This window comes from Narcine bancroftii, chromosome 6, assembly GCF_036971445.1.
Source record: "Narcine bancroftii isolate sNarBan1 chromosome 6, sNarBan1.hap1, whole genome shotgun sequence".
In the NCBI taxonomy this organism is placed as follows: domain Eukaryota; kingdom Metazoa; phylum Chordata; class Chondrichthyes; order Torpediniformes; family Narcinidae; genus Narcine; species Narcine bancroftii.
In genome coordinates this window covers 69,144,066-69,158,909 of record NC_091474.1, presented here as the reverse complement: position 1 = coordinate 69,158,909, position 14,844 = coordinate 69,144,066, and the positions used below count along the sequence as shown (strand labels likewise).

General features: G+C 39.7%; 1 protein-coding gene across 1 annotated transcript in view; it reads right to left on the bottom strand.

Annotated features, from left to right (window-relative positions):
• Nucleotides 1-14,844, bottom strand: part of LOC138736174 (CUB and sushi domain-containing protein 1-like) — a 2,349,200-nt gene that overhangs the window by 706,375 nt on the left and 1,627,981 nt on the right. The window contains exons 20-22 of the mRNA XM_069885244.1: nucleotides 10,559-10,675; nucleotides 8,632-8,847; nucleotides 685-873 (exon numbers count right to left, since the gene is read on the bottom strand). Of these exons, the coding sequence (XP_069741345.1) occupies nucleotides 685-873; nucleotides 8,632-8,847; nucleotides 10,559-10,675 (522 nt within the window). The remainder of the gene's footprint in view (nucleotides 1-684; nucleotides 874-8,631; nucleotides 8,848-10,558; nucleotides 10,676-14,844) is intronic.

The following is a 14,844-nucleotide window of genomic DNA, read 5'->3' as shown; positions in this document are numbered from 1 at the left end:
TTATCTCCACCTGGCATTCACTTTCTTCCCTTCCCTGACCAAACCTTTGGGACCCAAAGCTCTCTCAACTTACCATCTTCGGCTCAAACATTAGTAAAGACAAATTAACTCTGAACTCTCCCTGTCTGACATTTAAATGCCTCCTACATATCAAATGATCTTTACCCTTCCACCATTCTCACCAGCCCACCCACCCCACCCCAACAACCTCCCAGACTACCACTCGCGGTACATGTCTAACCCCATAGAAATCTGCCTTACCCTGCTTTAGGCTCCTAAATCAAGGACCAGCTTTGCATTTTTTTCATGACTACCTTAAATATCTAAACAGGTTTTAAAAACTATATTAAATGCACCATCCAGACAAAGGTCCTTGATGTATGCCCACTGCCTGTTATTCAAGGAGAGAATTGGTTAAATGTCCTTTATTTCATTGTGCTTTTCATTAGTTTAGGCACATGATTTATGGGTAAAATACAAGAATACTCAACTCTGAATTTGACCTTGAGATTTGACATTCACTAAACATTTCTCAGATCTGTTGGTAATCCATAGAACCTTAGTGCAAATGATTGGATCACAAGCACCTATCTGTTGTAGACTTGAATTCTTTGTAGCTTCTCTGGTTACAAATACAATATCTAAAAGTTAGGATGCATGAAATGAAAGCATGTGACCACCTACCCACACACCTTGGAAGAGGTGCACTCCACACACGCCTTCCTCCTCCATAACAGGTGATTTGGGAAGCACCTTCCAATCTATATCCCGGAAAACAGGAAAACGTCAATGTGTCTCCAACTTCAAACTGAAACCCAATCCTCCGACTGAAAGCAGGAACACCCGGATCATCACAAGGCTCCAGCTCGTACTCTGCAAAGAGAAAATTGAAACCATCAAAACAAAACACTGAAGAAGAAGGAGAAGAAGGAGGAGATGAAGGAAGAGAAGAATGAAGACAAGGAGAAGGATGAGATGAAAAAGAAGGAGATGAAGAAGGAGGAGATGAAGGAGGACAAGGAAATGAAGGTGAAGGAGGAGATGAAGGAGGATGAAGATGAGAAGAAGGAGGAGGAGGAGGAGGTGGAGGAGGAGGAGGAGGAGGAGGAGGAGGAGGAGGAGGAGGAAGAGGAGAAGGAGTAGGAAGAGGAGAGAGAGGAGGAGGAAGAGGAGGAGGAGGAGGTGGAGGAGGAAGAGGAGAAGAAGAAGGAAGAGGAGAAGAAGAAAGATAAAGAGAAAGAGAAGAAGTAGTGGTAGGTAGTGATGGACAAATGAAACAAATGTGGTTAAGTCAATGAAACTGAAATCCTTTATGTAGAAATTTATGGGGGCAAGTGCATGCCTGCTGTTTACAGTGGGCAAAGTTGATAAAGAATTGAATCAGTGGATGGAAGGTTCTGGAAATTTGGTCCAGTGAAGGAGTGGTTTCCTGGGACAGATGAATCATGATCGCACTGGATGGCTACGATGGCTGACCTGTCGCATTCAGCAGGTTTCAATGGGAGATGGTGTTGAAAGCGATGAAATATTGCAAGGCCTGTATAGAGTGGATGTGGAGAGGACGCTGCCAGTAGTGGGAGGTTCTGGGTGCACAGGGCGCAGCCTCAGAAAATAAAGGGCATAAAGGGCATGTTTATTTTCTCTTCTGTGAATGGAAATAAACTTGCTCATCTTTTCTATTTCTGTTACTGTTATATTCATGTCAGAAATTATTATTCATGTTGGCCAGACATCAATTATGACAATTTCTCCATTCTACAGGAGACTGACTTGGTAAAAGGTAAGTTTGCATAACATTTGGCATCTGGCACATGCTATCAAACTGATGTTGCCAGAAACAAGGATTCCCAATTCACTCAGTCTTAACTTGGACATTTGGCAAGTTTATTACTGAGTCTGTGCACCACCTGTTACTTTCAACAAATTTATCCAGTTTGGTTCATCAAATTTAAATTATAACAGGGGACAATGTAGCCAGAAATATGGAACACTCAAAGTGGGGATGAGAAAGATTTAAAAAATGTTGAACATAGATTCCAAGAGATTGCTTCCCAATCACTGCATTATCCCATATATCTAACCGTAACACCACTACAAGGATTCGGCAGATCGGCCTCAAAATATTCTTGTTTGACCAGCCAAAACAAAATATTTATTTGCATATATTTCAGTGTATAAGATGACTGATGTATAAGATGACTGGTGTATAGGATGACTGGTGTATAAGATGCTGGTGTATAAGGTGACTGGTGTATAAAATGACTGGTGTATAAGATTGGTGTATTAGAAGACTGGTGTATAAGGTGTCTCTGTATAAGGTGAGTGGTGTATAAGGTGACTGGTGTATAAGATGATAGTGTATTAGAAGACTGATGTATCAAGTGACTGGTGTATAAAATGATAGTGTATTAGAAGACTGGTGTATAAGATGACTGGTGTGTAAGGTGACTGGTGTATAAAATGACTGCTGTATAAGATTGGTGTAAAAGATGACTGATGTATAAGATGACTGGTGTATAAGATGACTGGTGTATAAGATGACTGGTGTATAAGATTGGTGTATAAGATGACTGGTCTATAAGGTGACTGGTTTATAAGATTGGTGTATAAAATGACTGGTGTATAAGGTGACTGGTGTATAAGATGACTGGTGTATAAGATGACTGGTGTATAAGATTGGTGTATAAGATGACTGGCGTATAAGATGACTGGTGTATAAGATTGGTGTATAAGATGACTGGTCTATAAGGTGACTGGTTTATAAGATTGGTGTATAAAATGACAGGTGTATAAGGTGACTGGTGTATAAGATGACTGGTGTATAAGATGACTGGTGTATAAGATTGGTGTATAAGATGACTGGTCTATAAGGTGACTGGTTTATAAGATTGGTGTATAAAATGATTGGTGTATAAGGTGACTGGTGTATAAGATGACTGGTGTATAAGATGACTGGTGTATCAGATGACTGGTGTATCAGATGACTGGTGTAAAAGATTGGTGTATTAGAAGACTGGTATATAAGATGACTGGTGTATCAGATGACTGGTGTATAAGATGACTGGTGTATAAGATTGGTGTATAAGATGACTGGTCTATAAGGTGACTGGTTTATAAGATTGGTGTATAAAATGACTGGTGTATAAGGTGACTGGTGTATAAGATGACTGGTGTATAAGATGACTGGTGTATAAGATTGGTGTATAAGATGACTGGTGTATAAGATGACTGGTGTATAAGATTGGTGTATAAGATGACTGGTCTATAAGGTGACTGGTTTATAAGATTGGTGTATAAAATGACAGGTGTATAAGGTGACTGGTGTATAAGATGACTGGTGTATAAGATGACTGGTGTATAAGATTGGTGTATAAGATGACTGGTCTATAAGGTGACTGGTTTATAAGATCGGTGTATAAAATGACTGGTGTATAAGGTGACTGGTGTATAAGATGACTGGTGTATAAGATGACTGGTGTATCAGATGACTGGTGTATCAGATGACTGGTGTATAAGATTGGTGTATTAGAAGACTGGTATATAAGATGACTGGTGTATCAGATGACTGGTGTATAAGATTGGTGTATAAGATGACTGATGTATAAGATGACTGGTGTATAAGATGACTGGTGTATAAGATTGGTGTATAAGATGACTGGTCTATAAGGTGACTGGTTTATAAGATTGGTGTATAAAATGACTGGTGTATAAGGTGACTGGTGTATAAGATGACTGGTGTATAAGATGACTGGTGTATAAGATTGGTGTATAAGATGACTGGTGTATAAGATGACTGGTGTATAAGATTGGTGTATAAGATGACTGGTCTATAAGGTGACTGGTTTATAAGATTGGTGTATAAAATGACAGGTGTATAAGGTGACTGGTGTATAAGATGACTGGTGTATAAGATTGGTGTATAAGATGACTGGTCTATAAGGTGACTGGTTTATAAGATTGGTGTATAAAATGACTGGTGTATAAGATTGGTGTATAAGATGACTGGTCTATAAGGTGACTGGTTTATAAGATTGGTGTATAAAATGACTGGTGTATAAGGTGACTGGTGTATAAGATGACTGGTGTATAAGATGACTGGTGTATCAGATGACTGGTGTATCAGATGACTGGTGTATAAGATTGGTGTATTAGAAGACTGGTGTATAAGATGACTGGTGTATAAGATGACTGATGTATAAGGAGACTGTGTATAAGATGACTGGTGTATAAGATGATAGTGTATTAGAAGACTGGTGTATAAGGTGAGTGTTGTATAAGGTGACTGGTGTATAAGATGACTGGTGTATAAGATTGGTGTATTAGAAGACTGGTATATAAGATGACTGGTGTATCAGATGACTGGTGTATAAGATTGGTGTATAAGATGACTGGTCTATAAGGTGACTGGTTTATAAGATTGGTGTATAAAATGACTGGTGTATAAGGTGACTGGTGTATAAGATGACTGGTGTATAAGGTGACTGGTGTATAAGATGACTGGTGTATCAGATGACTGGTGTATCAGATGACTGGTGTATAAGATTGGTGTATTAGAAGACTGGTGTATAAGATGACTGGTGTATAAGATTGGTGTATAAGATGACTGGTCTATAAGGTGACTGGTTTATAAGATTGGTGTATAAAATGACTGGTGTATAAGGTGACTGGTGTATAAGATGACTGGTGTATAAGGTGACTGGTGTATAAGATGACTGGTGTATAAGATGACTGGTGTATCAGATGACTGGTGTATCAGATGACTGGTGTATCAGATGACTGGTGTATAAGATTGGTGTATTAGAAGACTGGTATATAAGATGACTGGTGTATCAGATGACTGGTGTATAAGATTGGTGTATAAGATGACTGATGTATAAGATGACTGGTGTATAAGATGACTGGTGTATAAGATTGGTGTATAAGATGACTGGTCTATAAGGTGACTGGTTTATAAGATTGGTGTATAAAATGACTGGTGTATAAGGTGACTGGTGTATCAGATGACTGGTGTATAAGATTGGTGTATAAGATGACTGATGTATAAGATGACTGGTGTATAAGATGACTGGTGTATAAGATTGGTGTATAAGATGACTGGTCTATAAGGTGACTGGTTTATAAGATTGGTGTATAAAATGACTGGTGTATAAGGTGACTGGTGTATAAGATGACTGGTGTATAAGGTGACTGGTGTATAAGATGACTGGTGTATAAGATGACTGGTGTATCAGATGACTGGTGTATCAGATGACTGGTGTATAAGATTGGTGTATTAGAAGACTGGTATATAAGATGACTGGTGTATCAGATGACTGGTGTATAAGATTGGTGTATAAGATGACTGGTGTATAAGATGACTGGTGTATAAGATTGGTGTATAGGATGACTGGTCTATAAGGTGACTGGTTTATAAGATTGGTGTATAAAATGACTGGTGTATAAGGTGACTGGTGTATAAGATGACTGGTGTATAAGATGACTGGTGTATCAGATGACTGGTGTATCAGATGACTGGTGTATAAGATTGGTGTATTAGAAGACTGGTATATAAGATGACTGGTGTATCAGATGACTGGTGTATAAGATTGGTGTATAAGATGACTGATGTATAAGATGACTGGTGTATAAGATGACTGGTGTATAAGATTGGAGTATAAGATGACTGGTCTATAAGGTGACTGGTTTATAAGATTGGTGTATAAAATGACTGGTGTATAAGGTGACTGGTGTATAAGATGACTGGTGTATAAGATGACTGGTGTATAAGATTGGTGTATAAGATGACTGGTGTATAAGATGACTGGTGTATAAGATGACTGGTGTATAAGATTGGTGTATAAGATGACTGGTCTATAAGGTGACTGGTTTATAAGATTGGTGTATAAAATGACAGGTGTATAAGGTGACTGGTGTATAAGATGACTGGTGTATAAGATTGGTGTATAAGATGACTGGTCTATAAGGTGACTGGTTTATAAGATTGGTGTATAAAATGACTGGTGTATAAGATTGGTGTATAAGATGACTGGTCTATAAGGTGACTGGTTTATAAGATTGGTGTATAAAATGACTGGTGTATAAGGTGACTGGTGTATAAGATGACTGGTGTATCAGATGACTGGTGTATCAGATGACTGGTGTATCAGATGACTGGTGTATAAGATTGGTGTATTAGAAGACTGGTGTATAAGATGACTGGTGTATAAGATGACTGATGTATAAGGAGACTGTGTATAAGATGACTGGTGTATAAGATGATAGTGTATTAGAAGACTGGTGTATAAGGTGAGTGTTGTATAAGGTGAGTGGTGTATAAGATGACTGGTGTTTAAGATGACTGGTGTATAAGGTGTATGTGTATAAGATGACTGGTGTATAAGATGACTGGTGTATAAGATGACTGGTGTATAAGGAGACTGGTGTATAAGATGACTGGTGTATAAGATGACTGGTGTATAGGATGACTGGTTTATAAGGTGACTGTGTATAAGATGACTGGTGTATAAGATGATAGTGTATTAGAAGACTGGTGTATAAGTGACTGGTGTATAAGATGACTGGTGTATAAGGTAACTGGTGTATAAGATGACTGATGTATAAGGTGACTGGTGTATAGATGACTGGTGTATGAAGTGACTATGTATAAGAAGACTGGTGTATAAGGTGATAGTGTATTAGAAGACTGGTGTATAAAGTGACTGGTGTATAAGATGACTGGTGTATAAGGTGACTGGTGTATAAAATGATAGTGTATTAGAAGACTGGTGTATAAGATGACTGGTGTATAAGATTGGTGTAAAAGATGACTGGTATATAAGATGACTGGTGTATCAGATGACTGGTGTATAAGATTGGTGTATAAGATGACTGGTGTATAAGATGACTGGTGTATAAGATGACTGGTGTATAAGGTGACTGGTGTATAAGATTGGTGTATAAGATGACTGGTGTATAAGGTGACTGGTGTATAAGATGACTGGTGTATAAGATGACTGGTGTATAAGATGACTGGTGTATCAGATGACTGGTGTATAAGATTGGTGTATTAGAAGACTGGTGTATAAGATGACTGGTGTATAAGATGACTGGTGTATAAGGAGACTGTGTATAAGATGACTGGTGTATAAGATGATAGTGTATTAGAAGACTGGTGTATAAAGTGACTGGTGTATAAGATGACTGGTGTATAAGGTGACTGGTGTATTAGATGACTGATGTATAAGGTGACTGATGTATAGATGACCGGTGTATAAAGTGACTATGTATAAGATGACTGGTGTATAAGATGATAGTGTATTAGAAGACTGGTGTATAAGGTGACTGGTGTATATGACAACCACAAAATATCCACTTAAAATGGAGGGTTTGATCCATACCCACTCTATCAGTCTTTCCCAATTCTGCACTTACCATCCATCCTACTCACCAGTGGGGTGATGGCATTACTATATTTCAAAAGTGTTTTTCCAGTGAAGGTTTACATTTTATTCACATATTTTAAGATATACCGATATTAGCTCCTTTAACTGGCCGTTTAAAGACTGAACAGAGCCAACAGCAGACAAATAGGAAAGATAGACCCTGCAGGGGAGCACTGAGACCTTACTGTTCATCAGCTATTACAAATGGCGACCGTGGTATGCTGTTTGCTTCTTTCGCTGTGTTAGACAGGGATGTTAGACAGATTGAAATTTTTTAAATTGTTTTGATATAACACAAGTTTCAGTAGAAAATTATTTAGTGGTAGGACTGTAGGAGTAATGCATGTGTGTTGTGCTGTCCATGGGGGACACCCTAAACCACAGGATATTAAGGTTTGAATTTTATACTTGGCGTATAGGTTTACCCCTTGTTTGGGCTGTGACATTTTTAAGGTTCAAATACTGTTTTAGATGACAACATATTATTTCTTGCTTTTGTATTTATTGTCTTTCACCTCATGAAAGGATGTGATGTTGTTGGAGAGGGTGCAGAGGAGATTTATTAGGATGATTACTGGAATGCGAGGACTAACGTACGAGCAACATTTGGCAGCTCTTAGGTTGTATTCATTGGACTATGGAAGAAGGTGGGGGGGGATCTCATAGACATTTCGAATTATGTAATGTTTTGACAGAGTGGATGTAGATAAGATGTTTCCCTTGGCGGGTGAATCAAGGACAAGGGCTCACAGTCTTAAAATTAGAAGTTATCCATTCAAAACAGAGAGGAGGAAGAACTTCTTTAGTCAGATGGTCATGGATCTGTGGAACTCCCTGCCACAAACAACGGTGGAGGCCAGATCTTTGGGAGAATTTAAACAGGAAATGGAGTAGCATCTCATTAGTAAAGGTATCAAGAGATATGGGGAAAAGGGTGGAAATTGGAACTAGGTGTGAGCATCGTTCAGCTTAGTGTAGAGTCACGGAACAGGCTTGATGGGCCTAGTGGCCTGCTTCTGGTCCTTGGTTTTGTGATCCTGTGATGTATTCATTTTATTTTTGCTGTTATTGTGCTTTACATAATTGAGAAACTGCAGCAAATAAGACTTTAATTCCATCTATACATTGCACTTATGTCCATGGCAACATTCATTCATTCATGTCTTATTATAACCGAGGTTTCAGACTGATGAGAAGGGAGGAGTCCTACCTGAGAATGTGATGTTGAACCCTTCGTAAGACACTGAAAAATCAGAGATGAAGCGGAGTTGCGAAGTATAGTTTCCATAGAGACCTGCATTGATGGTCGGAGGTAAGGCAGAGCCTGTGAGTCTAGTTACAGGGTCTGTGAAGCTGCCATCTTCCGTGATAATCAGATAGTCATGCGAATTCTCAAGGTGAAATGTGTGAAATACCAATTGCACCCCTGAAATTAAACAAAGGAGTATGTCTAAGAGTCAGACAGCTTGGAAATGGGGTCTTTGGCCAAACTCGCCTAGACCAACCAAAAAGCCTCACCCTCAGTATTTCCCCCTCTCTGGATGTCCGTCTAAATCTATCCTGTCCATATATCCATCCAAATGTTTCTTAAATGTTGCAATAGGACCTGACTCAACCACCTCCTCCGGCAGCCTGTTGCATACATCCTCCAGCCTCGGTGTCAAAAGTTACCCCTCAGGTTCCTGTTCAACCTCTTCATCTTGAATCCATGTTACCAATTCCCAGGTTCTGGGCAGAATACTCTATTCCTCTCATGGTTAGTATTCTACCTTTGTTTTGATGAAGCGTTCAGACCTCGAAACATTGACCACTTCTACCCATGGATGCTGTCGGACCTGCCGAGTTCCTGCAGCAATTCTATGGTCAAGATTCTCACACCAAGAGCTTCTGTGTCTTTCCAGAGTTCTTCCTACCATTTCTTCCAATCACTGCAGCTTGGAAAGGGCAACTTCATTTGCGGGGATAGCTGAATTGACCCTTCATTGTGCAATGAGGTTTACTCTCCTCAATCTCAACAGACGGGATCTGGTCTTTCAGTTCATGTCTGCACCAAGCATGATACCCAAATTAAACTAGAACTCTCCTGCATATACATGATCCACTTTCGCTATTTCCTGTAAGAAACTCCTGAAGGCTATCACTATATCTGCATTCACCATAACTTCCACAGTCTGTTCAAGGCCCCTAATCTCTGTGTAAAAATCTTGATCTGAACATATATGGCTGTATGAAAAATGAGTGAGAGAAGAGTTAGATTGATGATGGAGTTGATTTCTATGCAACGGCTGTTAGGCACTCCCAGTAACCACAAAGACTCGGCTGAGGGAACGATAGGCTTTAATGTACAGAAGAACCTTGCTGGCCCGGATCCAGGTCTAAGAATGGAGGGAAGGGAGAGGTGGCTCGACCTTTGTGGCCCAGGACCATGGGGGAGTAGGGTATGAGTCATCAGTGTGTGGGCTAGCTTCATATATACCATAGTCAACAATAACTATATACAATGGAGGAAACATATCATCACACCGGGACAACTTTGTGAGCTGGTAGGTCAGTACAGTGCTGCATTGTCCTATGTTCTGCCTCCTTTCATTTCTCCCTACTGAAAGGCACGTCCTCGAGCAAGTGATATTTTCACCCTGAGGATAAAAGGTTCTGACCGTCTGCATTTCTTTCTTGGAGAAACAGGTCGGCTCCACCAAAATACATCCACGTGACCATTTAACCAACTGACCCCGTCCATCTTTGGAGCATGGGAGGAAACCAATGCAATCACGGGGAGACTCCTTTCAGAGAGTGGCCAATTTGAACCCAGTCTATTGCTCTCAACCATACGCCCACATGGAAGATAAGGATAAAACCTAAATCTGCTGATCAACAGCCAGAGGACAGCAAAAAAAAAATCCAGCCCCAATCACACACACCAAGGGGTAACGTTGCATTTTTCTCTTCAACTAGAAAGTGATAGATTGATGCCACCAAGATACTCCGGGCTTTGTGAGGGCAGAGCAAGTTTGGATGCAAGGTTCAATCTGGCCAATGGATCAAATATTTGACGCAACCAATAATCCTCATCTGTTGATAAACCTCTTTCAGAGGTATTGTCAGAAACCATGGAGATGGAAAGCAATCGGACTTACCTTTTCCATGTGACACTTCAATTATCCAGGTACAATTCAGGGAATTAGGATAGAAGTCAGGAAATCCAGGTGATAAGATGGTTCCACTTGCCCCGTGCACGTAGCCACCACAAAAAGCTAAGACAAAAGTGAATCGGTCAGTTGCCTCTTCTAGCTTTCATGTTGTGAGAAACAATGAATGCCACATATCTGACAGAAAGGAAGGAATGATTGGTGTGCTTTGTAGCACAAATAAAGCAGATTTCTTTCCTTCTATACTAGTACAAAACTGAACAGATAACGTTGAGAAGGTGGATGACCCAAAGTAAAATCAGTCAATTCCAAAAATGCTCTAAATCAATTGAAATGGGACACCACAAGTGAGCACTTTTGGAATGAATGGGATGGTTAGAAAACCAACAGAAGCATGAACTTTCTTTCAAAATTAAACAACTCACCTTGAAGTTATTATATGCTCGTAAAATAATTCAAGCAATGATTCCAATGTTAATTGATCTTTAATTTTGAATTTTAAAAAAATTGAGCTATTTCTCTGGATCACAAGAAGAAATGAATTCTTTTAGAATATTCCGGCAAGGATTACATTTGATATGTGAGTTAATTTAAGTGCATTTGTCTTGGGGAAATTGATTTCTTTGGGTCTATTAAGAAACATTGCTCCTGATGGACAAGAAGATTACTGCTCAGATTTCCAGTGTGAGGAAAGAGTCAGTTCACTGAAATCATTGCTCACTTAAAGTTACTGCACTTTTGACAATTTTTCAAAGTCAATATTCAGTGGATTTCTTTAACGTTTCTATGTGAAAGGACTGATTGTTGAGTTTCTCTGTGGTTTTACGCAGGTTCACTGATTTCAAGTCCACATCTCTACTGTTTCAGAAAAAGTTTATAGTAGATTGAGTTGAGGGGGCAGAGAAAATTCAGCCGTCCTGTGGTCTAACTAACTGCAGGTTTGTGGGTTTCACTGTAAATATGTCTCGGTCCCTTTAAGTATGGTTTTGGCCAATCCCGTTAATCCCGCTGGGATTTGTATCACTTCCTGAAAAGGCAGACAAAAGAATTGTGCATTGATCACAGTGATGTGGCTGGAAGTGGTTCGATCCTGACCTTGCGTGCTCTCTGGCCAGTCTTGGTGTGCTCTCCCCCTGACTCCCCCTTTCACCTCGGTCCTCTGGTTTCTTCTCGCATCCCAAAGATGTGCGAGTTAGAAGGGCAATTGACCACTGTAAATTGCTTCTTGTGTGTGGGAATGGGGGGAATTGATAAGAATTGGGGAGAAACAAAAGGGTGGGGTTAGGGAAGGGTTAGCGTGAAGGGATGGTTGATGGTCTGTGCAGAGTCAATGAGCAGAAGGCTCTGTTTTTGTGCAGTGTGAATCGTTGTCTTTATGGCCCTGTCATAATGCACAATCTCATGAATAAGAGACGGAGAGATTGTGCTGTTGAAAATCTTGCCATCAATTTTCCCCTTTACTCTTATTGGATGCAGTTTATTTGGGAGGTGTAAGGACTGAGTGCACTGGCCATCCTTGATTTTTAAAAGAAATTTAGACATACAGCACAATAACACGCCCTTTCGACCTACCACCCTGCCGCCCAATTATAACCAATCAAATCTACATCCCCCAATACATTTTGAAGGATGGGAGGAAAATGGAACTCCCCCCCGGGGAAAACCCACACAGACACGGGAGAACGTACAAACACTTTATAGACAGCACGGGATTCGAATCCTGGTCCCGATTGCTGGCGCTGTAACAGCACTGTGCTAACTGCTACACTTGATTTTAAATGTCCAGGATGGTGAGAACGGTGCAGCAAAGTTGAGGTAGAGGGAGACGGCCACTTCTATCAGAGCCAACAGGCAGTGGTGAGGGCATCCAATGAATGCAGGTGGACCATGCATGGAGTTGTCGTCAATGCGCTGAATTCTCCAATTTCAGCTAACTCATAACCCCTCTGTTCCTTCCTCTGTGTCTGATCTACCCAGGCCCACTCTTCATTACCTTTACCATCACCTGCCACCCAGTTTTTCTCTTCCTTCACTGAGGTCCAGCAGCTTATAATCCAAACACTGGTCCACCATTCCCCCCTCCCCCCCACCCCTGCAACCACTGCCCATTATTTCTATCTGTCAATCATCTCATCTCTCTATGATATAACTCATCGCCTTCCTTTCTTATCAGATTCCATGATCTGCAGCTCTTTATTGTCGCATAACTCCCAGCCAATTTTCACCCACCACCTACCTCCATCAACAACACTAGGCCCACACTCCCTCCTGACATGCCCCTTCTCCTTGCCTCTTTAGACTGGCTACCTTCTCTTTCACATGCCCAGTCCTAATGCACACCTGAAATGTCGATCAGCCCTATGCCTCCAGAGATGCTGGTCTGTTCTCATTGCCTTACTCCGCCATGCACAAAGACTGGAGGTTGGGTCTCAGAGGATGTGATTTGATGCTGGATCATTCGAGCTACAGTCAGATCAATTCACTTCTCTTCCACCACAAAGTTAACTGCATGGGCCTGTGCTGGGTCTTTGATTCCCAATGCCATATTTTGAAACTGGGTCAAGGATGAAGGGCATTCAACCTGCACAGTGATAGCAGTTTCATTTGAATGGATTTTTCATGCATTGGATGCTAATCTATGCAGCAAATTTAGTTTTGTTTGGCACTTTGAAGTCATGCTTCAACATATTTTTAAATTATATTTTATTTAATATTAAAGAAAATAATATATACACACACACACACACATACAGACGGACACAGACACACACACACACACACACAGCCACTCACACACACGCACACACACACACATACACACACACACACTTAATGAATATATTTACGAATGTATACAAATATACAAAAAAAAATTATATCCTTAAAATGCACACTGAGCCTAGAAATAATCTGTCCATACCTTAAAAGAAAGGAAATGAAACAGTGGACAGAGGGGGAGAAGAAAAAAGAAAAGGAGGAAGACCCGGCATCAATATTTAACACAATCAAAAAAGAAACATAAGTTAAAAAATTAAATTACTAATAAGGGATGAAGTTAAATATAAAATATTAAATAAATAGACTAAACTTTCTGGGCATTGAAATAATTCTATTAAGACTGCCAAAGATCTATGAACATGTTATATTCATTTTTAAGATGATAAGGAATTTTCTCCAGGGGTAGATAACTTCGCATTTCCATGTTCCAACGATCAATTTGGAAGAGGGAATTGGATTTCCACGTGACTGCTGTATATTTCCTGGCTATTGCCAAAGCAATTTTAATAAATCTGCATTTATTTTTTTGGGGAAGTTAACATTCACGACGGCCACATTCCCCAAAAGGAACAATTGCGGATCAAGACTGAAGTCCACCCTTATAATTTTCATTAAATATTTCCCCCAAGTTTATCCAAAAAGGTCTTAATTTCATGCATAACTATGCTGATTGTATAAAAGTATGTGGACAGGCTTTTTCTATTGAGAATGGAAGAGATTCAAACAACAGGACATGGATTGAGATTGAAGGGGGGAAAGTTTAGGGGAAACATGAGGGGGAATTTTTTCACTCAGAGGGTGGTGGGAGTGTGGAATGAGTTTCCAACTGAAGTGGGTAGGTTCAATTTCAATATTTAAGGAAAAGATGGTTAGGTATATGAATGAGAGAGGTGTGGAGAGTTATGGGCTGGGTGCACGTCAATGGAATTAGGTGTGCTAAGGTGTTCAGCTTGGATGAGGAGGGATGAACTGGCCTGTTTTTGTGCGGTAATAGTTATATGGTTTATATAATAATGTCCATGTCACATCTAAAACACAGATTTGAGATTTCTGATTTAATATGATGTAACTTTTGAGGTGTAAGATATAGTTAATGTAAAAAATTGAAATGTATCATTCTATATTATGAAACATTAAGAGCTGTCAAACTATTTAAGCATAAATTTGACCAGCATTTTTGATTAATTACAAAGCACAAATCAAATTCTCATTGCTCCTGAGATCTATGTAATCTAATTTTTGGGCTTTGGTCTTGGAGCATATTATTCACTGTCAATCAACTCCATTGAGTGCACAGAATACATCACATTATAGAATTAACCTATATGCTAAGAATTACAAGTCAGAATGCACATGTGAAAAAAAAACCTCAATTCCTCAACTACATGTAATGTTGAAAATCTTGGCACAAAATTCCACTGTCCAGAATCACCTTATACACCAGTCATCTTATACACAAGTCATCTTATACACAAGTCATGAAATTAGGTGTTTTG